We start from the raw sequence: 27,397 nt of genomic DNA, 5'->3' as shown, positions 1-27,397 counted from the left end.
ATAGTCTCTGTTGTGTGTGTATAGTCTGCACAGTCCTTGTGCACTATCTATAGTCCTGTGCATTAGGTATAGTCTTGCATTGGTTTGCACTATGTAGAGTGTGTATTTAAATGCTAGCACGGCACCTGGTCCCTGGAGAAACGCTGTCTCATTTCACTGTTCGCTGTTACTATAAATGCTGAATGGCAATAAAACCTCTCGGTTCTTGACTCTATTATTACTGTCTGAGTCTTCTTTAGTGGTTATAATATAGTAATAATCTATATTTTTATACTCCTTTATACTTTAAAGGAGGGGATACAAAGAGCGGTTTTTATATGTACTCAACATAAGATATGTGATAGAGCGTCTGTTAACAGGTATGGAAAGGAAGCATTTAGAAAATCCCTAAGAAATACTTTAAAGTTGGAATAGTGATGAGACGAGGAAAGGTGGAATCTGATTAAGACACTGAACTAAACCCTGAAAGCACCTATCAATATGATGCGACTTGAATTAATGAAGGACTTCAATAGATGCTGGAGGCACGAAAGGGTTCAAAGACAACAGGTTTCAGGAACATTAGGAAGCAAACCGAGTTTGTGGTGCACCCAGGACACGTTTGTCAGTTGTCAGTTTAGTTGTAACGACCTGAAGGCAAAATGGTTGGTAATACAGGGAATAAACGTGTTGCAAAAAAAGGGGCAAATACTGATGCACTGTAGAGCTGAATGATGCAGGAGAAATGTGACAGGCAAAATGATTATTAAAGCAGGAGGATAGCCATATGTTGCAGAAACAGGTAAATGCTGATTCACTGTAGAGCTGAATGGAGTGAAAATGCAAAAGCACAAAAAAGACAAAAAGACAAAGACGCACACAAAAGACAAAGTGTGATGAAGATGAAAAGAAAGCGCCCAGGAAGTACGGGTGTTTTCATAAAATTGATGCATATAAGCAGATTAAATCCCAGTGCCGCTCTGTCAGCCATCATGCGCAGAGATGTGAGGCAATGTGACCTAATGTTACTTTCGCTAAGCTTCATATTTGACCCTTGGAGTGAAGATAACATAGTTTATAGTACAAAGTTTACTTTACATTTATGTAATTATAAAACTACGTTAAAGAAAACTACCTTTTTTTGCTATTCTTAACTGTAATTACAAAGGAAAACACCAAACTCTTATGAAGAGGAAGAAAACAAACTGGCATGTCTTCAATTTGCTGACTGGTGCTATCTGTTGCTATTTTAATAGCCTTGTCTTTGACAGTCTTTGCAGAGAGAGCCATATCTCTAATCTTCTGAACAATTTCATGTCAGTTTTTGAAGTTAGATAATAGATGGTCTGATGTTTTAGGGAATGATTCTCACATATTCTCTGTCAGTAAACATCTTTCTATACCTTTCTATATCTCCCGAGCTGTCACAAAACTAGTAGCAATAGTTGAGCTGCAGAAATCACCCTTTTTCACTCGTCATCTGCTTGGTGCTTTTTGGCAAATGCTGTGTGCTTGTTCTGGAAATGTCTTGCAACATCACATTATTTTGTTGTTTGCTGATTTCTTGCCACATACCAAGTATAGGTGAACCGGCATCAAGTCAAGTCAAGTCAACTTTATTTGTATAGCCCATTTTTACAAGAAGTTTGTCTCAAAGGGCTTAACATAACATCAGCAACATCCTCTGCCCTTCGACCCTCACATCCACTAAGGAAAAACTCCCACAAAAACCTTGAACAGGAAAAAATGGAAGAAACCTCAGGGTGAGCAACAGAGGAGGGATCCCTCACCCAGGACGTGCAGACGTGCAATGGATGTTGTACAGGCAGGAAAGCAGTTAACAACATGAGAAATGACATTACTAAAAAGACAAGTAAAACAAAATTTGTTTAGTTTCATTTTTGATACCACCTCAATATGGTTTTAGCATTTCACAAGACTGAAATTATAATAATGAAATTATAATGAACTGCTGTATCATTCATGTATGTTTTATGTGCTGTTGAAAATCACTATCCTATCAATTCTATTCAGTTCAATTTCGGCCCGCAAGGGAGAACCACCCCGCTGATAGTCAGTGCACAGAAGAATGACAGGCAGATGTCAACAGTAGACAATGGCGGTGAAAGCAAATGAATCTGTCAACGCAAAATTAAAGTCTCTAGGAAAGGCACCAGGTTGTAGACGTAGTAGAGGTGATACATATTTTAGTTGAAGGAAATTCAAAATTCAGTGTCACATTACCTCAAACTCAAAGATAAGAGGAGTTCCCTTTGAAAGATTGTCTAGTGTGCAATAAATAAATAAATAAAATTGAAATAACCGTTATTTATTTCTGTATTTTTTGTCAAAAATGCAGGCAGCCAATGCAGAGGAGTTGAAGAGCTGCATGCGGCTAAAGATGCAACAACAATATATACATTATAATAATGATACATTATTATATCATTAAAGCTTTTTTAATTGACTTACCAGAAAGTTGACTTAATTGTCAAACAATGCATGTTTCACTTGCTTTGAAGCTGGTCAGAATCAGAATCAGAATCAGAATTCCTTTATTAATCCCTGGTGGACTGATGTTGGCTAACACATCAGCCCAGAGTTAGCCTGTAAGCCAGGGCCATTTTTTTCATTATTTTGCACGACAAACTGAACTTTTTGTTGTTGTTAAAAACTGGTTTACAGCCAAGGTAACCCAAGGTTGCTAGCTAGAAAATTTGCAAGGTTTATCCACTCAAATTCATATGCCTGGTTATTATACGGACTCAGGTTAACTTACTGTGTCATTAATAGCAAGGGAGTGTGCCTACAAATTGGTTATATTCTTACCACTGTGTTTTAGCCACAGGGCATTGTCTTGGTTTCCTTTTTCTACACTGCATTGTGTTTTCCTTTCGTGAAATTTTAAATAAAGCGTGTCCACAGATCTATCCTCGTTTTCTGACCAAAAACTTTCTGCACTGAATTTATTATTTTTGCTAACAACACTGTTCATTTTCTTGTTGTGTTAATGTCACTACAATAGCCATAGCAAAAAACATGCTTTCAGTCTGTCCACACATTCTGTATTGTACAAGATAGTACCAGTACCTATGTCTCAGTTTTAGTTGTGAACAAAATTGTACCATGGGATTGAATGTGAAAAAAATCTGCTTGAATTCACAGCTGAAAAAAGCCAATTAATTGTTGCAGCTGTAAATGCCAGAAACAAGCAGTTACATTAGACGTGGGTGTGGAACCCTGGAAAGAAGAACTCCGCACCTAGTTTTTTTTTTTGTTTTTTTTTTAATGCCAGCACTGGACTATAAATTAACAAATGCTGCACCATTGAAATAAGATTCAGGTCTTTAAATTTCAAATCAGGTGTGCTATTTTGATTCTACTGTATGTCCTGCACATATAGTGAACTGACAATAACAACCTTCTTTGAATCTTGAATCTTTGGAACTTTGCTCAGTCTCTCGATTTTTGTTGAAAGACGCTACAAAATAACTATATGTAGCAAAATGGGGGAAAACTGTGCTGTGTGAGTGTATTACTTGGATGCTAAGCTCACTGAGTCTAAGCATTATATCTGTTGATTTTTGCAGAACGTCCCATGCCCGGGCCAAAGCAGAGGCTGCAGACCAGGCTGCACATTCAGCCAGTCAGGATTCAAATGTTGCCAGAGCTGTGGCCAGAGAGCTCTCTCCAACTTTCCATCAGCCAGGTACTGTAACAGCAGTCAATCAAACTGTTTTCATTTGTCAGCTAGTTGCAGTTTGAGTCTTCTTTGTTCCTCTTCTGTTCCTTTACAGCACATATGTCAAACTGGTCCACAGGAGGGCCGGTGTGGCTGCAGGTTTTTGTGCCAACCAACCAAGAGCACACCGTTTGACCAATCAACTGTCTGAAGACGGAGATCAGTTGATTAAATGAGTCAAGTCTGGTGTGCTGCTACTTGGTTGGAAAGAAAACCTGCACACACACACACCACACCGGCCCTCCTGTGGACCAGTTTGACATGCCTGCTGTACAGAGGGAATTCTAATCACATGACCAAATGGGGCCATATGACAAAAGCCTTGATGGCTGCATTTCCATGGAAAGCACGCTCATGCGGGTCTTACTGTTAACTGCTATTAACTGTAGCTGCTGTTACTGTACTGTAGCCACGCAGATAGCGGTCCTATTAGCTGATTCTTCCCAGACTACGAGCTGGAAGCACATGGAGTACTGGTGCTGCTTGCACAGGAGTGTTACATCTAGGAGGAAGAGGTTTTTAGGCTAAGCAGGGAATGGTGTTAGAATGTGCACCAGAACCAGAACTGAAACCTGGAGAGTGCACAGCGGAAGTGGGGTCACACAGACTCTGATGAAGACAATGCAGGTTCAGGCATTTCCACCAAATAAAATTTGTCTGGAGCCGCAAAACAAATCTGACCTTTAAAATGAAAATAACATTGCTTGTAAAGTTTTATACATAATTAAACTACATGCTATAATGAAGGAGACTGTTGACATTTTATTGCAATTCTTACCTCTTATAATAAAGGCAAACACCAAACTCTTATGAAGGTGAAAAAAATACAATGGTATGTCCTCAGTTTGCTGACTGGTGTTGTTTGTTGTCATTTTAATGGCCCTGTCTAGCTCCAATTTTCTGAATAATTATATGTTTGTTTTTGAAATCCAAGTATAGATACTCTGATATTTTAATGAACGATTCTTTCACATTTCTTCGTTTGTGCCTCCTGAACTGCCACTAAACTAGCGACAGTAGTTCAGTTTGTAGATCTGACACTTCTTGATAGTATATTTACTCTGCTCAGCATTCCACAGAAATTCCAAAATCACTCTTTGTTGCTCATCACTTTTCTATTGCTCGTCACTTTATAGTAATTGCTTTGTGTTTGTTCTAGAAAAGTCTATCAACATTTCATTTTTTGTTGTTTGCTAATTTCTTGCCACATATTAAGCACACACCTAAGCCAACATCTTTGGCAGTGAAAGCAAATGAATCTCCACAGAATTCAATTGTGTTTTCCTCTGAGACTTTTCTTTTTTTGGATCCATGGTTAGCATAAGGGCAGGGGTCAGGAACTCAAGATGGGCTACCTGCAGGGACAGGCACCGAGAAGTAGCCAGAATAGATGAAGGGGTAGGATCACATCCCAGTTAACAGCGGGCGAGAGACAGGGTACACCCTGGACCAGTTGCTGGTCAATCACAGGACTGACACACAAAGAAACAGAAAATCACACACGCTCACACCTAAGGGCATTGTAGAGTAGCTAATTGAGTTAATGGACATGTTTTTGGGACTATGGGAGGAAACCGGAGTACCTGGAGAAAACCTACACGGGCACAGGGAGAACATGCATTTTTTAATGACAAAGATTATAATAAAGATTTTAAACATTAGAGACAAAATTCAACAACTACTGACCTCAGCTGGTACCAATCGACATCCAAACACTCTGGAACTTTAGAAACAACAGTAGAACCAGTTAATCATCTTGACTGCTTTTCTCCTATTGACCCTCATCAGTTATATTCACTTATTTATATATATATATATATATATATATATATATATATAGATATAGCTCCTCAATCTTTTTAAGCTATTTTGCTGATACTAATTTCCTTGTGTTCTATTGATATTTTCATAAATTACCACTAACAAAGACATTTTTTTGTCACAATTGTGAATGTCACACCAAATGACGAGTGTCACGCCATATGGTCAGCTGCACCACACCACATCATTGCAGAAAGTGTCTTATATGTATTTAACACACAAACAAAACAGTTTAGGAAACAGGTTACACATGAATTTCAAATATAGCATAATAACAGCATTCACATAACTTTAATGGTTCAATATAAACTCTTAACATTGTGTATTCAGTAATAGTTATTAAGGCATTAAGACATATTATCATTAAGGCATCCAGGTCACTGAAGGGTTTAATTTTCCTTTTTTACTTCTCTTCATACCTGTTAAAGGAAAATATAGAATGACTAAGATTTTTAAACATTTAATTTGACATTCACTATCATAGTCATAGTAAGCAGTAGTAATAGTTTTCAAAATATTACTATGCTGGTTGTAGCCTAGACTTTCAACCTCCTATAGCTGTGTCTGTCCCATGTGAACTGGCATGATGTATGTACTTTTCCCTCCTTTCCCTGAGGACTTCCTCTCTCCTTACAGGGTCTGCATTCAGTCTTTCCCTGTACTTGTGTGTCCTCTCCTTGATGGACATATCTGTCTCACTCTGACAACAAATGCAGGAAAAAGATCTTTTAATATTATGGGAAACTGTAAAACATGGATGCATGAAAAATAAAATTGGAAAGTGGATTATTTATCATATAGATATTTTTTTAGATCAAACTTTTTAAATAGATAAATATTCATGTAAAATAAAGTGAATGTCATATGGTGTGACAGATGTGTGACATTCTGATCAGTTAAGCTAATTTATTAGCAAACTAAAAACAGCCAATAGCTAGCCAATAGTTACCATGTAATCAGCCACATGGCAGCTGTTGGGATCTCTGGCCATGCGCTCTGGAGAACAATAGAGCGGCCTACATGTACCCCATAAAGCCTGAGCTAGAGTGACGAACCGTTAGAGACCCCCCCACACCTAGTCATAAAGTCCTGAATTCGAACCCAGGACCGGCACGGACATTGGACACTGTGCACCAGCCATCTCCACAGGGGTCCGAGGTGACGTCACTCAGGTAATAAAAGTTCACTGCGACCCTCAGTCGTCGCTTTTTCCCCGTGCTTGCTGTGACAATGAGAGCTATTCCAGGCTCTCCGAGGTGTCCAGCATATCTGTGCACAAGTACAGCGGAGGACTGTGAAGTTTTCTGCAACTCGGTCGCTGAAAGGAGCAATTCTCAAACGTTTGGGTATCATCATTTCAAAGGTCACAGTGTTTCAACTCGCAGGCCGAGAAACAGACTGCTGTGGTTTTTTTTGTAACTTTTCCTTTTTTTCTTCTGCTGATATGGATCACTGCAATCAGCTGATCGCACGTTAACAAGCCGTGTGCCGACTTTGTTTAAGGATGAAACAAAGTTAGTTTTTTTTTCTTCACCGGTGATTTTCCCCGTTGCCGCCGAGGGACACACAGTGATACGCCGCATCGCCAAAGGAGCGAAACAACGGATCACCAGCACCCCGCTGAGGACAACACGGCGAATGTTTAAATGGATTATTAATTTTCCAACTCCGAAGGAGCAGAGCAACTCACAGTAACAGTAAAGTACATTATTAAGGCAGACGCATTATTAAGGCAGAGACAGTGTAAAGTAGGGTTATTTACACGTGATTTTCTTTAACTCATTTAATTTTTGTTACCGGCATTATTAAGATAGAGTTGCTAATGTGTGACTTTCGCTTGTAAGCACCGCACTCATTTAATTTTTGTTACCGATCATCCAAATCCATCAGTTTCGTGAGCTCGTGCATCACCGGTTAAAAGACCAATATCTGAGCAGATAAACTTCGGTTTACTGACTCCGCTATTGTGTGGTGATAGTGTGAGACTCACAAGAACTGAGGTGGTGATCTTTACTGGGTTCTTAATTCTTTAAGTTCCTCTTCTATCTTTTTCTCTCTCACATTTTTACATGGGCATGAGTTAGAGGTCCGAGCACGCGATCACGAATCTCCTCGCGAGACACGTGACGCTCGAGGATCTTTGCCTTTGTAGTCTTTGTTTGCCAAGTTAGCCACATTCAGTGGGTAATCGTCATCTTGGCTCTGAGCTGCGCATCCTGCGTGCCACTCTGCTGCCATCTTGGTTTTGCTGACGTCACTCACGCGACGACCCGACATCTTGGCCTAAAGGGACACGCCCCCCCCCCCGTGCCATCCCTCTGCCATCTTGGTCTCCATCGCCATCTCTCCCTCTCTCTCTCTCTCTCTCTCACACACACACACACACTCCTGTATATATGCACACCCATGTAACCTATACTCTATACTGCTGTACCTGTGTTATCTTTAGTTAATAGTTAATGTGTATAGATAAACCTTAGATTATAATAGTGTTTATTACAAAGTGATACTTATCTCTGGATGGTTGTTGCTGGTTAATAAATCCTGTTGTAGTTTAACCTGTCGTTGTCTGTGGTTATTGTGTATGTACTTGTAATAACAACTGAATTCATGACAGTCAGTGCTCGGATTCATCCTTCATAATTTTAAGAGACTGTTATTTCCTATTAATTAATTTGACTATTGGTCCCTGGTGACAGGGTAGTGCCCCGATTTTTAATCATTAAAGCAAAAATCAGTGTATAAAGCATACACTGATTTTTGCTTCAGTGATTATCACCTAAGATCATTGACTCTTTTGCCAATAACAAATTGCTCCTACTAGTGCACAACACAGCAGTGCTTTTTAAGAATTTATAAGTAAAATCTGTGAGAAATATTCATTTTTTATGCAAATAATGTCACACCATAAGAAACAAAACATTGACCACTACTGGTGATGTGTTTCATAGCTTTTTAACTAAAAATCAAAAAGCACAACTCACCTCATGACTTTGCAACTCCACTCCAGAAATGTTATTGTAACTTCCTGGTTGGGTGTGGTCCTCTTAATAATTAAGATGTTCAAATTATTGCCTGTTCAAAAAATAGATTATAGCGTCACACCGTATGACGACCATTTTGCGGACAAAATGTATTTGGACAGAATTTGTTTTGACATTATGCATCAACACTTTATGTGGCTATTGATAACACATTATTATTTTATATGCACTGTAGAACTATCAAATATTTATAATTTATTTGGAAATATGCTCTTATTTGTGAGGGCACTCATATGCCGGACAGTCACACCATATGACATCTTTGATGTTTGGATCAAAACTCTAAGAAATCTTATTATACCCACAACACTTTTGGTAGTATTGTACTATATATTGTCAGAGGAACAACATTTAAATATATAGTCTAAAAAATATAAATAAAATATAAATTTTTACCAGTATGTGACACATGGACAGTCAGAATTGTGTTATTCGTCAACCACCCTTCTGTATAATTCATTGTCATTATCTTTATCTACAGTTCCAGTACTTAGGTATTATTACTGCTGCTATGCTCTATGCAAGCTCTGCTTGTGTGCTCCTTCTCTCATGCCCCACCCCCGTCTCTCTCTCTCTCCTGCTCTCCCTCAACCCAACCGGTCAAGACATATAGCCGCCCATCTTGAGACAGGGCCTGCTCTGAGGTTTCTGCCTTCTAAAAGGCAGTTTTTCTTCACGAGAGTCGCCAAGTGTTTGCTCGAGGGGGAATATTGGGTTCTCTATACTACAATTTAATTTAAGAGTTTGGTCTAGACCTGCAGGAAAGCGCCGTGAGATAACTTTTGGCGTTATATTAATAAATTGAATTGAATTGAATTGAAATAAGTCTTGTTAAGTGTTAACTTAAGTGGCTAGCCAGGCTAGTTTACCCTGCATTAGGCTAGTTTGTACTTCCGTGTTCAATCTGTATCACTTACTGTACGAGACATTAACAGTGTCAAATGAATTTGAATTTGAATTTATTGAGATATTAAATAGAAACAGATTGTTTAGCATTTAGCACCCCTGCATCAGAGTTATTATACAGAAACTATCACAGCATTTTCCAGATAATTACTGTGCCTGTTGTTGTGCATCAGCAGGGACAATTTAGTTATTAGCAAGAAATGTCAGTGATTATAGGGGATAATCACTGAAACAAGTAAGTAAGTAAGGGAAGAGAGAGAGAAAGGGAAAATCATGGTGGAGTCACATAAGAGTATCAGTAAGAGCCAAGGTGGCCGTGGAGTGACACGCGGGGTGTGCTAAGATAGGGGGTGGTCTTGTGAGTGACGTATCAGTCAGAGCCAAGATGGTGAGTGGCCACGGGGTGTGGCTTACGTGGCAAACAAAGGGGGGAAGACCCTCGAGCATCACGTGTTCCGTAAGGAGATTCGTGATCGCGTGCTTAGGCCCTGTGGCGGCCTCAATGCCCGGTGTAAAAGTGTGAAGGGAAAGAGAGAAGAACAAAGAGCACAATAAAGATCACCAGCTCAGTTTTTGAGTCCCACACTAACACCACACAATAGCAGAATCAGTAAACCGAAGTTTATCTGGTCAGGTATTGGTCCTTTAACTGGTGATGTGAGCTCACTGGACTGGAAGTTATTGTTCTGGGCCCCGAACACCTTAGAAACAAATTATGCAGTGATATTGCATTGCCAGATGGCTTAGCCGTGGCCTCAAGTTCCACTGTAAGAAATTTAGGAGTTATCTTTGACCAGAACATGTCCTTTAACTCACACATAGCAAATATTTCAAAGACTGCATTCTTTCACCTCCGCAATATCGCAAAGATTAGGCACATCCTGAGTCAGAAAGATGCAGAAAAATTAGTCCATGCATTCATTACCTCCAGACTGGATTACTGTAACTCCCTTCTATCAGGCTGCCCCAATAAATCTATAAAGACTCTCCAGCTAATCCAGAACGCTGCAGCACGACTACTGACAAGAACCAGCATGAGAGACCATATTTCTCCTGTTCTGGCTTCTCTACATTGGCTACCTGTAAAATTCAGGATAGATTTTAAAATTCTCCTCCTCACTTATAAAGCCCTGAACGGTCAGGCACCATCCTATCGTAAAGAGTTAATAGTACCCTATTATCCCACCTGAACTTTGCGTTCCCAAAATGCAGGGCTACTTGTGGTTCCTAGAGATCTCAAAAGTAGATTGGGAACCATAGCCTTTAGTTATCAAGCTCCTCTACTATGGAACCATCTTCCGGTTTCGGTCCGGGAGGCGGACACCCTCTCTATATTTAAGAGTAGACTAAAAACTTTCCTGTTTGATAAAGCTTATAGTTAGGGCTGGCCTAGGCCGGCCCCTAGTTATGCTGCTATAGGCTTAGACTACCGGGGGCCCTCCCATGACGCACTGAGCTCTTTCTTCCTCTCCCTCTCCTTCTGCACACATTCATGTCTCATTAATGCATATTACTAGCTCAACTTTTTCCCTGGAGTCCTTGTGCTTTCTTGTCCCGCAGATTCCTATCGATCATGACTGGACCTCCTGCTGCGGTCCTGCTGTCGTCCTGCTCAAAACCTACTGCAATTACTACTGTTTAGTCATAATCTGATTTAAATCTGTTACGACTCAACCCAACCGGTCAAGATGGCCGCCCATCTTGAGCCGGGGTCTGCTCCGAGGTTTCTGCCTCCTAAAAGGAAGTTTTTCCTCGCCACTGTCGCCAAGTGCTTGCTCAAGGGGGAATGTTGGGCTCTCTCTATTTACAATTTAATTAAAGAGTTTGGTCTAGACCTGCTCTAATTGGAAAGTGTCATGAGATAACTTTTGTTGTGAATTGGCGCTATAGAAATAAACTGAATTGACTGAATGAGAGGTGAAACATTTTCAACAACCTAACGATCCAGTTGCCTTTGCTTCTAGCACTTCAACATAACAATAAACATTACTTGCCTAATCCTAACCCTGACCTTAAAGCGACTCTCCACCCTAATATTTAATTATTTAGGTTGTGGGGACTTGCATTTTGTCCCCATAAGTAGGGCAGGTCCCCACAGTGTGACAGTGGAGGCATATTTTTGTCCTCACAACTACAATACAGGAATACACATCCACACACACACACACACACACACACACACACACACACACACACACACACACACACACACCACCACAACCACCATCACTGTTGACTGTTCCTGACCCATGACATGGACAAGGGCACACATGTATCACAAACTGTGAAATATTAGTGCAATTTTATCATTTGATATACCTCTATATTTGTTCCAATTGTCCAATATTTATTCCATCACATATGCTGTTGTCTGCTGGGGCAGCTGCCTGAGGGTGAGGGACACTAACAGACTCAATAGAATCATTAAGAAGGCCAGCCATGTTGTGGGAGAGGAACTGGACTCTCTGACAGTGGTGTCTGAGAGGAGGATGTTGTCCAAAATAAGGACTATACTGGACTTTCCCTCTCACCCTCTCCACAATGTGCTGATCAGCTACAGGAGCTCGTTCAGCAACAGACTCTTACTCTCACGATGAACCACAGAGCGACACAGGAAATCATTCCTGCCTGTCAGCACTGTGACGGACACACTCACTTTATATACACAATGTATATATTGTTTTTACACATGAACATACCTATATTTTTACATTTTTTTAAAAAAAATTTGGAACACATTGTAAATACCTGTACTTTCAGATTTTAGATTTATGTAAATAACTGTACTTTTAAATTTTTGATTTATACTTATCTTGTTTTGTTTATCCTATTTTTATACCTTTCACTTATCTTTCTTGGTCGGGAATACTGCAAGTGCAATGTCTGTACAAAAAGGGATAAATAAAGGAATTCTGATTCTGATTCTGATAAAGCCTTGTTCCAGATCTCAGTGGTTCCTTGTTTTAATCACAGATGGAGACAACTTGAAATACCCAAGTTTTAATGAACCAGAATTATCCTTTAAACCTGTCAAATCTAACATGCTTTATGTTATTTCAGGCCCTGATTACATACGGCAGAAGTATAATGAGCCAGCAGAGGTGAAAGATGTTCCTGTCGAAGAGAAAAAGGAAAAATCTCCATCAGGGAGCCCTCATTTTTACCGGAAAGGCACAACACCTTCCCAGTCTCCATCTCAGAGCCCAGGTCCCAGCCCTACTCCTTCACCCACAGCCATTAAAAAAACCCTTTCCAGCGGCAAAACTTCCTCCACTGCTGGGAAAGAGAATAAAACCCCAACAGCTGAGTCTGTGACAGCAGGTAAGCAAATTTCATTATTGTTAACCTGACCTAGAGCCTAGAGATATATACTACTACTTGAAATTCTGTGTTTTAATTTCCAAGTTCCAAGGAATCCCCTATCTAGGGTTAAAACTTATAACATTATCATTATCAATGGCTGCAATACTGACAGTGACACACATGTCTGTCCAGGTCATAAATAAGCAATAGTTGTCTGCCTGTGCAGTCTCTGTGACACTTTATCAAGCTTGTCAATAATAGTCTATCCATACCCATGTAATTTCTCTAAACCTTTCCAACTTCATCATGAATTGGATGAATAAAGTAAGTAATCAAATTCCACAGGAGAGTTTTTTCCACTATTACACTGATTAACATGTGAAATAGGTGTGGAAATACACAATCCCTTTTTGATTATTTGGTTGAAAATATGCATGAGGAGTTTCATAGGAGAAACCACATTGTTTATTTTATTTTAATTAATTTTATCATAGCAGCATGCTACAGGCAAATACCGAGTTTGGGGCCGAGTTTGTCCTGTTTACTATATATGCTATATACGCTATGATGTTATGTTAAGCCCTTTGAGACAAACTGCTTGTAAAAATGGGCTATACAAATAAAGTTGACTTGACTTGTCTTGTCTTTTACATACTTAAATGTAGATTTAGAATAACACCACTCCCAGGCTGTTACAATTTCTTTGTATTCCTTGTCCAATAACAATAAAGGCTTCTGATTCTGATTCTGATGTATACATGTACATGTATACATGACCACAACCATGAAGCTCTACAGTGATTATGGTTCACAAAGATAATTTAAAATGAACCCAGTCCTAGAGATAGATAGTAAATATATAAAAATCTCTGACTGAAAAACAACACAAAATTAGAAATTTAATGGAAAACAACTCAAACAACTTTTTAGAATTTAGAATTTAAAGTATAATCAGTCTGAAGTCAAGTGTTTCAGCAGTATATTGACCTCATTATAATTCAGGGTGTTCTAATATGGCCCAGGAAGTAGAGTGACCATCCACATCAAGAGGTCAGTGGTTCAATCCCTGGTCCAAAGTGTCCTTGGGCAATTTAGTGTTCTTCTGTCAGTGTGTGAATGTTTGGGTGAATGGGAGGGAAGGTTAACTACACCTGCCAACAATAGAGTTGGCAGGTGGGAGGAAACAGACCCTCACTTGGAAGAAAGCAAAATCAGTTCCTCATGGATACCTTGAGAAATTTGGCTGCAGAAGATTCCATGTCTTACTCACTGTTCCGTTTACTCTCATCTTTTTGGGTTGTTCACCCATCTCTGAGTAATCAGGACGTCTGTATTTGCACAATGCATGACAATTTGGGTTTTGGGCAGTTGTGGATAAAGAGTGCAAGTACTGTACTGTACAGAGTTATAATCAAGGAGTGACAAGCTTCTCTTTAAAAAACACTTTTCCCACTTTGAAGTTACACACAAATTCACTAAAAGCCTAGATGTCCCAGTTTTCCACCAGCACTTGTCCTAGACATTATTAACCTGTGTTGAGCCAGAGCCTGTGAAGTGTCCCAAAACTCCACATGCAAATGCATATTAACTGATTGTGCATACACACTGAACAATCTGTCATTATATACAAAAGAATGTATGTAAAACATTCAAACAAAAGTTATGGTGTATGAAGTGTCCACATTGCTTGGTATTTGTGTGTCGATTTGACCACATATTTATGAGTACCCAAAATTACATACAAATTGTTGTTTTCATATCATAATGTAATGTACATTTGTGAATAATTTCTCTCTATAGAATATTAGTTTGGAAGTGGGACTGAATAACTGAATAGCAACAATAATAATTATATAGATAATGCTTGAATATAAAAGTGCAGAATAATCACTGTCTGTTAGTGTAGTCTGTTATTTTTTTCTCTTTTGTTCTGGATGGTATTATAAATTGAAACAGAAAGTGTTGGGGCAGTCGTGGATCAGTGGTTAGGGTGTCGGACCCCTAACCGGTGGATCGCTGGTTCGATTCCCCGTCCCGGTGTCCATGGCTGAGGTACCCTTGAGCAAGGTACCTAACCCCCACTGCTCCCCGGGCGCTGCACGCGGTCGCCCACTGCCCCGGGTTTGCTGTGTGTGTGTGTGCACGTCACTTGGGTGGGTTAAATGCAGAGAACAAATTTTGTTGGAGTGAGTTCCCCTCCAATGACAAAATATGTCACTTTAATCTTAATCTTAATCTTAAAATAGAACCAAGATAGTCTTCCTTGGTTGTAATGGATCATAGTTAACTTAGGGTCAGTGTAATGTGTCTTATATTGTTAATTTAATCAATTATTATCAGGGATCTATGCATTATTGTAATGCATCCAGGCACAATACATGCACTTCATTTATGCAGTAGGGTTTTTATCCAAAGCGCTTTACAATTTTGGCCGCTAATTCATTGTTTCTCTTTTTGTATTTACCTTTCTTCTGCTTGGCAGGCATAACAAAGGCAGCATCAAAACTTTCTGTCAGACAGGAAGTAAGACAACAGGAGGCTCCTCCAGCAGTCAGACCGGCTGTTACCACAACAGTCAGCAGTTACCCCAGCAATGGGCAAATTCACTCCCAGTACCATGGTTACTACGTCAAGGCAGATGTCAAAATTCCACCACCCGAAGAGCCAGTTGGTGTGGAGGATGATTTTCACCCATCAAGCCTTGCACGCTTGCCACCACCTGCCAAACAGATTCGAGTGACAACACAAAAATTCTTACCAGACCCTAGCCCTTCACCAGTTCCACCAAAAGACAGCACCATAGCACTAGAGCCTCCAAAGCCAAAAAGACAGGAATCAATTAAACCAAAGAGCCTCACAGAAACCAAGAAAGCTAGTGTGGAAATAGTTCCTGAAATTGTAGAAGAGGAGTCGGTAAGTTAGATCAAGTTACCCTACATGTTTGATTTTGACTCATGCTTTGTTCTGGCTGAAAGTACACCGCTCACTGAAATCACTTGATGTAATTTCCAAATAGACAGACAGAGAATAATACATAGACTTGGACTCTACAAAGCCAAACCCAACAACATAGCTACACCAGCGAGCAAAAGACATGAAAGGGAGCACTAGAACTAGAACATATTTTGGGCCCTTAGTGGCACATGATTGCCTGGCTCTTCCAGTTTAGCTACATAGACAACAAAACAGACTATCAAACTGCATATGGATTGGAAACAGAGAACTTAAGTTAGTGTGTGAGACAACTTAGTGTTCTTATGGTCCTGACACATAACAAGGGCTGAAAGAGCTGATGAAAAATATGTAATTATAAACAATATATAATTAAAAACAATATTGTGGTTTTGATTTAAATTGAAAGTATTTTCTATAAATTAAATTACAGGTATTTATTGGTTGTCTATGGAGTATTAAACAAGAAAGAATTATATCAAGGAAACACAGATATATACTGTTTCAGCATAAAAATAACCATACAAAATAGTGGAGTTGCATGTTTTTCTACAACAGTTCTTTGAACTCAACCTAGTCCTAAGTAGACCTGATTTGTTTTCTTTAGAGAAAAAAAAAGACAGATTTAAGTAACATTTTAGATATTACAATTTACAATTACAATAGTGGTATATTTGACATTTTGTAATCATTGTAAAATATGATATGACATTGGCGTTGTATTTATTGGTAATCAGGACAAACTTTAGATAAGCCAACCAAGTTTGGATATTTGATCTAATGATACTACTGACAACCATTCACTTTATATTCAAAGACTGATGGGAATTTTAAGATGATACACTGAAAACAATGATGTGATATTGTTGGAATTCTCCAACTATTGCTCACTATCTGTCAGCTTTTGCTTATTAATAACTACAACGATAACTTAGATTAACATGAAAAAATCAGCTCAGTTATTTATGGAGAAAAGGGCTCACCAATGTGGTGCTTTCTCAACAGCAAAAATATGCAGGTCATTCTCTCTTTAAACACCACAGTTTGTTTTAGTACTAAACTATTTTATCTCCCTATAATATACGTCTTTTCTATGTGCTAGACTAGGTGTACCAGCCATTGAACAATTTGATAGCTAGTCGGTGTTGCACTAGTATAGTCAGCTCATAAGAACTGTTGCAAATAGTTGCTTATGGGGATTATAATGGAGGCCATGCACTAAATTTGTGTGCCATATATACAGCATATGCTAACGTAGTAGGACTTAACTCAGAAGGCATAATACAACATAAAGTTTTTTCTGTGTTTTCACAGGGCCCTAACTCTATATTGGTGGCTCTAGTGATGCTGTTGAATGTGGGCCTTGCAATCATTTTTGTGCATTTCCTCACCTGACCAAATCTGAACTCAGGTAAGAATTTATGTTAACTAGTTGTGTCTAGTCCTCATGTACACAGGTATTCACATGACCATACACATTCACTGAGCATGGGTTATTGTCTCCTGCACATGCAAACAGCTGTGGTAGTCGTGCATTATAAATGCAGAATTTAACTGCAAAACAGCTACTAGAATAGATAACGAGGTCAGCAACATCTGTTCTTTGTTCTGAAAAGTTTTCTCTTCTGAAAAAGTGTCACGTCATTGTCGTTAGGTGTGACAAATCACTAAAGGACATATGAGTGAAGCAAACATCCTTTCCAAAAATCTGAAATCTGAAATCAGAGCTTCTAAATATTTTCACCTCATCAACATCGAATAAAGACCTACCTGTTTTACAGGAAAAGTGTTGTTCCTCAAAGTGGTATTGTTAAATCTGAGCACTATGTTTATATTTTTGTGTGTGTAGATTCAAAGTTTAGAGCTGCAATGAAGGCTACAATTTTGGCAATGTAATTGTTGTGTACAACTTCGACTATCAAAGTATGTCCACCTAAAGTTCTTGTTTTCGCCACTGACAGGCTCAGATTGAAGAGTCACATATTTTAGAAACAGCTGCTGTGTCACTCTCACCAAATGCACCAGACTCCCTTTTTTTAAAAAATGGAAATTTCACTCTGTGAATCACACATGTTTTACAATCATGCAACCCAGACTGACTCTGCTCCAAATATTGTTTCAGTTTTACACTGTGATCTGTATTCTTTACCTTCTCTCTTTATCTTTTTAAACTGTTTCTTACTGTGGTTTGTTATCCTGGATCCTTCAGACACATACTGTTGACTGCTGTCTGCATTTCTCTGAAATCACTTTTTTGTTTTTCCAAAAATTATGTAATATTTCTTCAAGGAGTGCAGTGCAGTGACAGTGTGGGCTTCATGCAAGATCTGACAACTTGACAGAGTACGGGTCTTAGTGAAGAGTCATTTAGAACAAACAGATAAACAAAATTGTTCTTATGCTCTTCATTTCAGTACATAAAAATAATTTTTTAATCATGAAACTAAAATGTGGAAAGATAAAAGTGGTTAAATTAAAAAATAATTGGATTCACTTGTGGTTTATTAGTTTATATAGCTTTTGTTTATTGTGCGTAGCACAGGGAACTATTACTCAAGTTTTGTTATACAATCTTGTTTTATTCAATTCAATTCAATTCAATTTTATTTACAGTGGTATGAAAAAGTATCTGAACCTTTTGGAATTTCTCACATTTCTGCATAAAATCACCATCAAATGTGATCTGATCTTTGTCAAAATCACACAAATGAAAAAACAGTGTCTGCTTTAAATAAAACCACCCAAACGTTTATAGGTTTTCATATTTTAATGAGAATAGCATGCAAACAATAACAGTAGGGGGAGGAATAAGTAACTGAACCATCACATTTAATATTTTGTGGCCCCCCCTTTGGCAGCAATAACTTCAACCAGACGCTTCCTGTAGCTGCAGATCAGTCTGGCACATCGATCAGGGCTAATCTTGGCCCATTCTTCTTTACAAAACTGTTGTAGTTCAGTCAGATTCCTTGGATGTCTGGCATGAATCGCTGTCTTGAGGTCATGCCACAGCATCTCAATGGGGTTCAAGTCTGGACTCTGACTTGGCCACTCTAGAATGTGTATTTTGTTCTTCTGAAACCATTCTGAAGTTGATTTACTTTTGTGTTTTGGATCATTGTCTTGTTGCATCCATCCTCTTTTTAACTTCAACTGTCTGACAGACGGCCTCAGGTTTTCCTGCAAAACATCCTGATAAACTTTTGAATTCATTTTTCCATTGATGATTGCAAGTTGTCCAGGCCCTGAGGCAGCAAAACAGCCCCAAACCATGATGCACCCTCCACCATGCTTCACGGTGGGGATGAGGTGTTGATGTTGGTGAGCCGTTCCATTTGTCCTCCACACATGACGTTGTGTATTCCTCCCAAACAATTCAACTTTGGTTTCATCAGTCCACAAAATATTTTGCCAAAACTTCAGTGGAGTGTCCAAGTGCCTTTTTGCGAACATTAAACGAGCATCAATGTTTTTCTTAGAAAGCAGTGGCTTCCTCCGTGGAGTCCTCCCATGAATACCATTCTTGGCCAGTGTTTTACATATAGTTGATGTGTGCACAGAGATATTGGACTGTGCCAGTGATTCCTTCAAGTCTTTAGCAGACATTCTCGGGTTCTTTTTTACCTCTCTGAGTAGTCTGCGCTGAACTCTTGGCGTCATCTTTGGTGGACGGCCACTCCTTGGGAGAGAAGCAACAGTTCCAAACTCTCTCCATTTGTAGACAACTTCTCTGACTGTCTATGGGTGAACATCCAGACTTTTAGAGCTGGTTTTGTATCCTTTCCTTGCTTTATACAGATCAACAATTCTTGATCACAGGTCTTCAGACAGCTCTTTTGAGCGAACCATGGTGCACATCAGACAATGCTTCTCATCAAGACAATTCTTACCAGGTGTGTTTTTTATAGTGGGCAGGGCAGCTTTAAGCAACTCATCAGTGATTGGGCACACACCTGACTTCAATAGTTTGGTAAAAATTGGTTTAATTGCCCTTTAAGTCTCCTTAGGCAGAGGGTTCAGTTACTTATTCCTCCCCCTTCTGTTATTGTTTGCATGCTATTCTCCTTAAAATATGAAAACCTATAAATGATTGGGTGGTTTTAGTTAAAGCAGACACTGTTTTTTCATCTGTGTGATTTTGACAAAGATCAGATCACATTTGATGGTGATTTTATGTAGAAATGTTAGGATTTCCAAAAGGTTCAGATACTTTTTCATACCACTGTATATAGCACCTTTTACAATCAAAATTGTCTCTAGGTGCTTTACAGAAACCCAGAGCCTGAACCCCCGAGCAAGCAGACAGTGGCAAAGAAAAACTCCCTTTTAACAGGAAGAAACCTTGAGCAGGACCCGTCTCACAAGAGAGAACTATCCTCTGATAGTCAACTGAGTGAAGGGGGGAAAGAAGAGGTAGAGAGGACAGTGAGGATAAAAGAGAGACAGAAACATACATGCAATAAACATCATATATTACAAAGGACAAACATGACAGGTTGTAATAATTGGAATTTTGAAAGACTGTGTATTGTATGTATTTGTTTTTTAGCTGATATGTTGTTCAAGTTAGATGTAATAGTACAAACGATATAGGCACATGTTGACAGTAGACACTGGGTTTGTCAGAGGGCCAGATGCAGTTCAGCATGTAGATCTGAATGGAGAGATACCTGCAGAAAGATAAAGAGAGAGAAAGAAAGGGAGGGAGAGACATAAAACTATGAGGAAAACTGGACACACAGTTAGTGACATAAAATAATGAATCATATTAAATAAACTCAGAAAAGATAAACTCAAAACAGTGGACTCTGAGGAAGTTGCCATATGCAAGGATGAGTGCACACCCTAGGGTCCATTCCCATGTGATGAGACAGTGTTTGAGCTCTGTGTACTACTAATGCAGGAGAACTGATGGGAGGCTCCTACTGATGCTTTTGAAGCTGCAGAACTATATACTTCACTGAGAGCAGAGATACTTCAAAACATCTAACATGGCTTTTGACTGCCTCAATAATCAGCTACTTTGTTGAACTTCTTTATTATATGATGTTGCTGATTTACAGTAGGCTATAATGTATAATAATTCATACAGGTATATCAGTTCAGCTAAAGCCTGTTTACCAGTTGCTTCTCATCAAACTGTTCTGAGTCTAGAGTCTAGTCAATTTTGATCACAGTGTCTGCCAAAGAAAAAAATATTCATTAAACATAGCATGTGTAAACAAAACTTGTGTGTTGCACATTCAATTTATAATAATAGAATAAGAGTAAATGTCATTTTGAACATTAAACATTAAAGAACATATCAACTCATAAAACACCTGCATTTTCCATCAGTACATTCAAAAATTGGACCTTAAAGGCTCCAACTGCTTTCTTTAGTGAACTAAAATACTTCTAATTGGATAGGGATGGAATTCTTGTGAACTGTTTGTGTAATTAACTTGAAAATTCTTTTTTAAACAATATGTTGTTACATGTTATGTTACAGCACAAAAATGTATAGCAAACCACAATATTTCACAGGGTAACTCCTTGCAAATGACAGCCCTGTCAACTGTTTTCATAGTAAAACCAACTTCATTTCGTGACACATTTAACTTTTGATTTGGCTGAAAGAAAAATACATCCTGTATGTCAATTGTTACATAGCCTGGTGTCACTATGGTATATCGTAATCAAAGAAGGAATACATGACAGAAAAAAACACAGTTTAGCGAGATCTACACTATGTCCATAATCCAGATGTTGCTGTCAAACACAGCATTGAACTCAGAATGGAAGTCTGGGAAGTTGTCATAGGTCAGTCAGCTCTAGGACACATCCACGTGTGCCCAATAGGCCTTCTTGTGAATTTTGACATTGCTGAAAATAAAATCTCAACTCTGTTAAATGTCATCACATCACTGCGGCAAAGCGTAGAAACTTGCCAAGTTTCTCTTCATCTATCTCTCTGAGATACCTTTAAGGTGGTTCTCTACCTCCCTTTGCTGTGGCGTCATCATTGCAGGGAACTGAAGGAGTCCCTGGACTTTCTTAGAAGTTGGTTTAAGGCTGCTACACATCTCAGCAAGCTCATGATGGTTAAGGGTGATATTTGGCTGGGTCACAACCCTCCAGCAATCAATAACATACACTGGCTTTTGCACAAGCTCTTTGTGTCCATAAGGATGCCTCTGAGTGTTTTAGCTATGATTGTTCGACATTCACCCAGCCAACTATCAGCAGGATGGTTCTCCCTTGTGAGCCGGGTCCTCCTCAAGGTTTCTTCCTGTTAAAAGGGAGTTTTTCCTTGCCACTGTCTGCTTGCTCAGGGGTTCAGGCTCTGGGTTTCTGTTAAGCACCTAGAGACAATTTTGATTGTAAAAGGTGCTATATAAATAAAATTGAAAATTGAAATTGGAAATAATTCTTAAGGACATCCAGCAGCTCGTCCATATCAACAGAAGAAAAATCATCAAGAGTCTTCTTGAGGATGTCATGATCTTGGCAACTCACAAAATGCATGAAAGTTTCAAGTAGGTTACTGCACACTGCTCCATTCAAAATCTCCTCCAAAAGAAGAAGAGCCAGCTTTACTGGCAGGTACTGTTGCATGTTTGATAACCTACAACCACAACTCTGCCCATGACCTTCCAAGTTTCACAGCTGAAGTCATGCCTAAAAAAAGGGACTTTTACAGTTGTTCCTATTGTACAACGATCATAAAATTCCTGCCAGAAAGAACAATACACGTCTCTAACGACACCTGAGGCAGCACCATGTTCCTCTGTATTATCAGGAAGTTGCCGTTTTATAATCAAAGGTTGTCTCAGCACTGCTGAATCCAAGAATCCACTGATCATTTCATCAAGACAGTTGCAATGGTGTATGGTTATTATCTAAGGAGATGTGGTGGGTGGTTGTTGTAGCAGTGCATCTCTGGATTCATGTGATGTTGAGGGCTGTTCTGAAGGTGCATTGTACAACATTGATAGTGGTTGTCGTAGGGGGATATCACTGGACACATCTGACTTGGTGGGTGGCTGTTGGAGCATGACCTCAAAATTATATGGTTCAGTGTGCATATGACTGTCATCACTTGCATGTTCACTGCCGCCTGGACCAAATGTAACTTCATCAATAACATTGAGTATGAAGTCATTTTCTGAATTGTTTTGCAGTATTACATTTGCCACAGTATAATGATCAGTGATGAGGCGAGCACCTAGGATATCATAGATATCAATTACAGGCAACACACCTCATACTGTTTGCCATCATGCCATTGTTGAAAGTTTCACCATCTTCCTCATATACATCATCCACTCTCTCTTGCTCTGTGTCATCAGCATCCAGCAGTGGACTATCTGGATAATCATCATCATCATCATGATCATTTATCACTACTATCTCATCACCTTCTTTTGATTCTGTGTCACCTGTGGCACTCTTATTCTGGGACTCCTCCTTGGGGAAAGTAGCAATATAGAAGCTTAACCTGGTCATGCAAAACTCATGGATAAAACCAATGGTCACATCCTCACAGATTGGATTGTGTTTGTAATCCCACAATTCGAAGTCGAAATGCGTTCATGTTGATATTCTTTCTGTCCATCCATCTTTACCACTTATCCGTCAGGGTCACGGGGGAGCTGGAGCCTATCCCAGCTGTCTATGGGCGAGAGGCAGGGTACACCCTGGACTGCAATCGCAGGGCCAACACACAAAGACAGACAACCACACACACACACTCACACCTAGGGGCAATGTAGACCGGGATTCGAACCTGGAACCCTCTTGCGATGAGGCAACAGTGCTAACCACTGCACCACCGTGCCATCCTGATATTCTTTCTGGAAAGAAGAAATTCTTTCCTTTTTCTAGGACAGTATCCATACCACATTCCACTTGAAGAAGTACTGTCCTTGTGCCCCCTCTTTGTTTTGCTCTCATTTGCTTTACTTGTCCATTCCCACTGTGCAACCACCCTATTTCAATTTTGCAATGACTAGCTCCCCGCCTCTTCCTTGAAGGGGTTAGGGATTTAATGTTTGCCATTTCATCTTCAGGTTTAAGTGTGTCTGCTTGGTTTCTCAACTGCTTTGGCCAGAGCTTTTCAAAAAGGCCCATCTTCTGTTTATGAAGTAGTGTTTGTTTTTTGCAGAAATTCATCAATGCCAGCCGATCCCCATATGTATTTGGCCAGATCCCTATAGATATATATAGATAGATATATAAATATTAGTTGCTTATTATAACTACAAATATTAATTCAATATGTTCACATAAAATGATGATTTGCCATCAATGGCAAATAACCTTTCATTCTTTGGTTATAATATACACACCAGTTTTCTGATATTTTACTGCTGAAGTTTCATTGTTACTGTAAATGAGCTTAGGTTGTAGAAGTCACAAGTGAATGGAGCTTTTATCTTAGACATAATAGTACCTAATCCTCCTCCTCCTCCACTAATTCTTCAGCAACTCTACATTGTTGTAAGAACTCTGACACTGTGATGACTGGCAATTCTGTGAAGGAACACCCCCCTGAAAAGGTTAAACTAATGCTCTGAAACAGTTTCATTTTTTCCAGTTTACATAATGTCATATATACTTTGTCTGAGAGGCCCAGCTGGATCCAGCTGCTTTGGAAAAATAGACTAAAGGAATACTACACAGTATTCTTATTATCTGGATTGGCAAGTATTTTATACATTTTTAATTTTCTGTTTTGCCTCAATAGAGCCTACTTTTGGCCACCAGTTTTAAGTATCTTTAACATCTGTAAAGGCTAGCAAAGTCTGTTCGTGACTCACAGCTGTACATCACACAAGTGTAAATTGTAACACAATTTGTCACCAATTAGTATTAAAATCTGATTCATGGGCCAATTATGCATGTAACATGGCATTCGTTTGGCTGAGAGTCAACAGAAGTGTGAGCATTAACTACAGATGTAGCTAAACCAAAATAACTAAAATAACTGAAAGGAGGCTAGCAACTTAGGCTACACTTTTCTGAGTAGTTCTTTAGACTATGCAAATTTTAGGTGTATTTAGTGAGCAATGTATGACAGCAGCTTATCTAAGCCGCGTTGAGGTACAAATTGTATTTGGCTGTAGGTAAACTTGCCGGACGCCATGGCCCATGGGTCCTCAGCACCTTCTCTACGTTTGCACTCATAGACTGTATGCATGCAATGACGATGACATCTTGGCAATGCGATGTGATTCCTTAACAAAAAACAACGAATGCAAAGTTTTTTTTTATCACAAATTTGTTTTTCTCTTAAAGTTGTGAATTTATTTTCTCGTAAATTTGCATCTTTATAATGTCCGAGAATATCAGAATTTTTTTCTGGAAAAATTGCTACTTTATTCTCAAAAATTCTGAGAATATTAACCCCCCCCCCATCTTATGGGTCAGTAGTTATGGCAGCATAGCCTACATTTTAACAAACTTCTGTTGGAGATGAAAGTAATCAGATACAAGCAATGACCCATTGGTGGAGTAATAGGCTTCAGGACACAAACTGAGACAGCAGGGGACTGGGACACAAGAGTTTTTACCAAACTCTTACTAAATTATTTATTGGGGTTTTTTTACAGTTTACAGATAACTTTTTATTTTGTTTTAAACTTATTTCTTTGAGTCAAGCAAAAAAATTGCAGTTCTTTATTTCCTCAAAATTTAAATTATGTTTTTATTGTGTGATGAATAGTTAACGACTCTAGATACTAATAAAATTCAAAAATAATATTTTGATTGGTGTTCTGCAAAGGCAATATTGCCTCCAGTTATTGGTGAATCAGCCCCCAAAATCCTGAACAGAGCACCCTTACTAGTTAGTGTACTGTTAGAATGGGGAAAACGTATAATAGGGAAAACGTAAGATCTAATCATTAATTCACAGTTTGGTTAATGTTGTTTAATGTTTTTTTAGGATAAAGATTAACTGATACATAGCTCTATCTCAGGAAACGGTGCCTTGGTTTTGCTGGAATATAAACTTCCCCAGTAGAGCAGTACAGAGCAATTAATGTTATCATCAACAGCATCCAGAAAATGTGGAAAAATACTACACAGTGGATAATATTCTATAGTGGTGGTGATTGTTGTGAAGACTGGAGATTGACCGCTGGAGATTGTGAAATAGCCAAACACCCTGATTTGGAGCTTACATTAGAGCAGATTAACACATTGGCGCCTTTGTTTAATCTGGTTCTTACACTTTTGCTTTTGTGTTCTTGGCTGGAAAGAATAAAACAAGGCACCACCTCTAAAATATTTGAAATGCTGAATTAATGGGCATGGACTCTGCACTTACATACAGAGAAATTCAAAGCCATGATTGTAAAATTGTTGTTTTGGGAAGGGCTTTATCTAAGTTAGAGTAAGTGTTCAGGTTTTTTACATAAAGAAATCTGCTTTTAAATTAGGTTACATTAAGATATGTGCATAGTTACAGTATGGCTGGCAACACAGCTTCTGAATGTCATTCAGCATAAATTAATGCCAGTATATTCCTAATCCCTAACTGTTCTTACCCTGCAGTGGACTCATCCAAACTTGTCAGCCAAGTGGCTAACTCTCCATCAGCCAAAGGGGCCTTTTTTTAAAAAAAAAAACTGTTTCAGCCAGGACAGCAGACACAGGCAAAATGGAGGACTGAAAATAGCCTAATGAAGGAGGAGGACAAGAAGAAGCAGAGAGAAGGGGAAAGCAGAGAGAAAGATGAAACCTCCATCACAACCCATAACCCTACCCCACCCCCACCCCTTACCCTTGGTGTCTGAATCCTTCCTGGTTGGACTGATGATGATTTGTGACTCCACACTGACAACTGAAGAAAGCAGTCACTGCTCTGAAAGGGGCCTCTGGGCCCTCTATCGGAGTTCGACATAACAAGAGGCCTGGAGATTACAGTGAATGTTAGTAAGTGTGAGATCTGGCATTTATACTGCTTATAAATGCCTATAAGATGTGTGCTTGTATGTCTTCTCCATCCATCTGTTGGAGTGCTTCAATTAAAAGCATGTGTAATCAGTCTGCTATATAAAACAATTTTCAAAAAAGTTACCTTCAAGTTTTTGCAGTGGTTGTTGACTTTTGCTTCTATTCACCTTTTTTCTTACATAAAAATCCATCCCACCTAACTTAACCAAACTTGTGCATATCTCTGTCTGCTTCTGTGTGGGGGTGGGGGTGGGGGGATTTTCATTTATTTAGTTTTTTGTTTTTTGTTTTTTTTTGTTTTGGTGGTGGTTGGGGGGTGGGGTCCAAAGATACACTTTCAGCTGATGGAAGCCGACAGCTGCCTTACCATTTTACACAATGACGTGGTGGTGGATGAGAAGGCTCCAGCCAGGAATGTGAAGTGCTCGGCTCATTCTCCATCTGCCATGTCCTAGGAGAGAGAGAGAGTGGTTCTATTTATATCAGTCTGTCTATTGATCTGTACTGTGGGTCTCAAGGCCTGCCACTTTAAAAACCACATCAGGCGCATGTTAGAAAATCATAGGGTTTTTATTCCAAAATGAGATCATAAAGCTACATTTAAAATTTCTCCTCTTGTTAAAATGTTCATTGCAGTTTTGCAAATGTTCTTATTCCTTAGTGCATTTCCTCTTTGCACTGTGTTTAAGAGAAGGGGTCAAAGTTCTCA

The 27,397-nt window shown here is 39.1% G+C and overlaps 1 protein-coding gene across 1 annotated transcript in view; it reads left to right on the top strand.

The window, feature by feature from the left end:
• LOC124069299 (junctophilin-1-like) overlaps positions 1 to 26,915 on the top strand; it is an 83,085-nt gene extending 56,170 nt beyond the window's left edge. The window contains exons 3-7 of the mRNA XM_046408333.1: positions 3,570 to 3,688; positions 12,553 to 12,813; positions 15,278 to 15,708; positions 17,062 to 17,158; positions 26,287 to 26,915. Coding sequence (XP_046264289.1) covers positions 3,570 to 3,688; positions 12,553 to 12,813; positions 15,278 to 15,708; positions 17,062 to 17,142 — 892 coding nt within the window. The 3' untranslated portion in view covers positions 17,143 to 17,158; positions 26,287 to 26,915. The remainder of the gene's footprint in view (positions 1 to 3,569; positions 3,689 to 12,552; positions 12,814 to 15,277; positions 15,709 to 17,061; positions 17,159 to 26,286) is intronic.
• Positions 26,916 to 27,397: the final 482 nt, after the last annotated feature.

This window comes from Scatophagus argus, chromosome 13 (assembly GCF_020382885.2).
Source record: "Scatophagus argus isolate fScaArg1 chromosome 13, fScaArg1.pri, whole genome shotgun sequence".
NCBI classification, from domain to species: domain Eukaryota; kingdom Metazoa; phylum Chordata; class Actinopteri; family Scatophagidae; genus Scatophagus; species Scatophagus argus.
The sequence above is the reverse complement of the archived record's forward strand: the minus strand, read 5'-3'. Positions and strand labels throughout refer to the sequence as shown.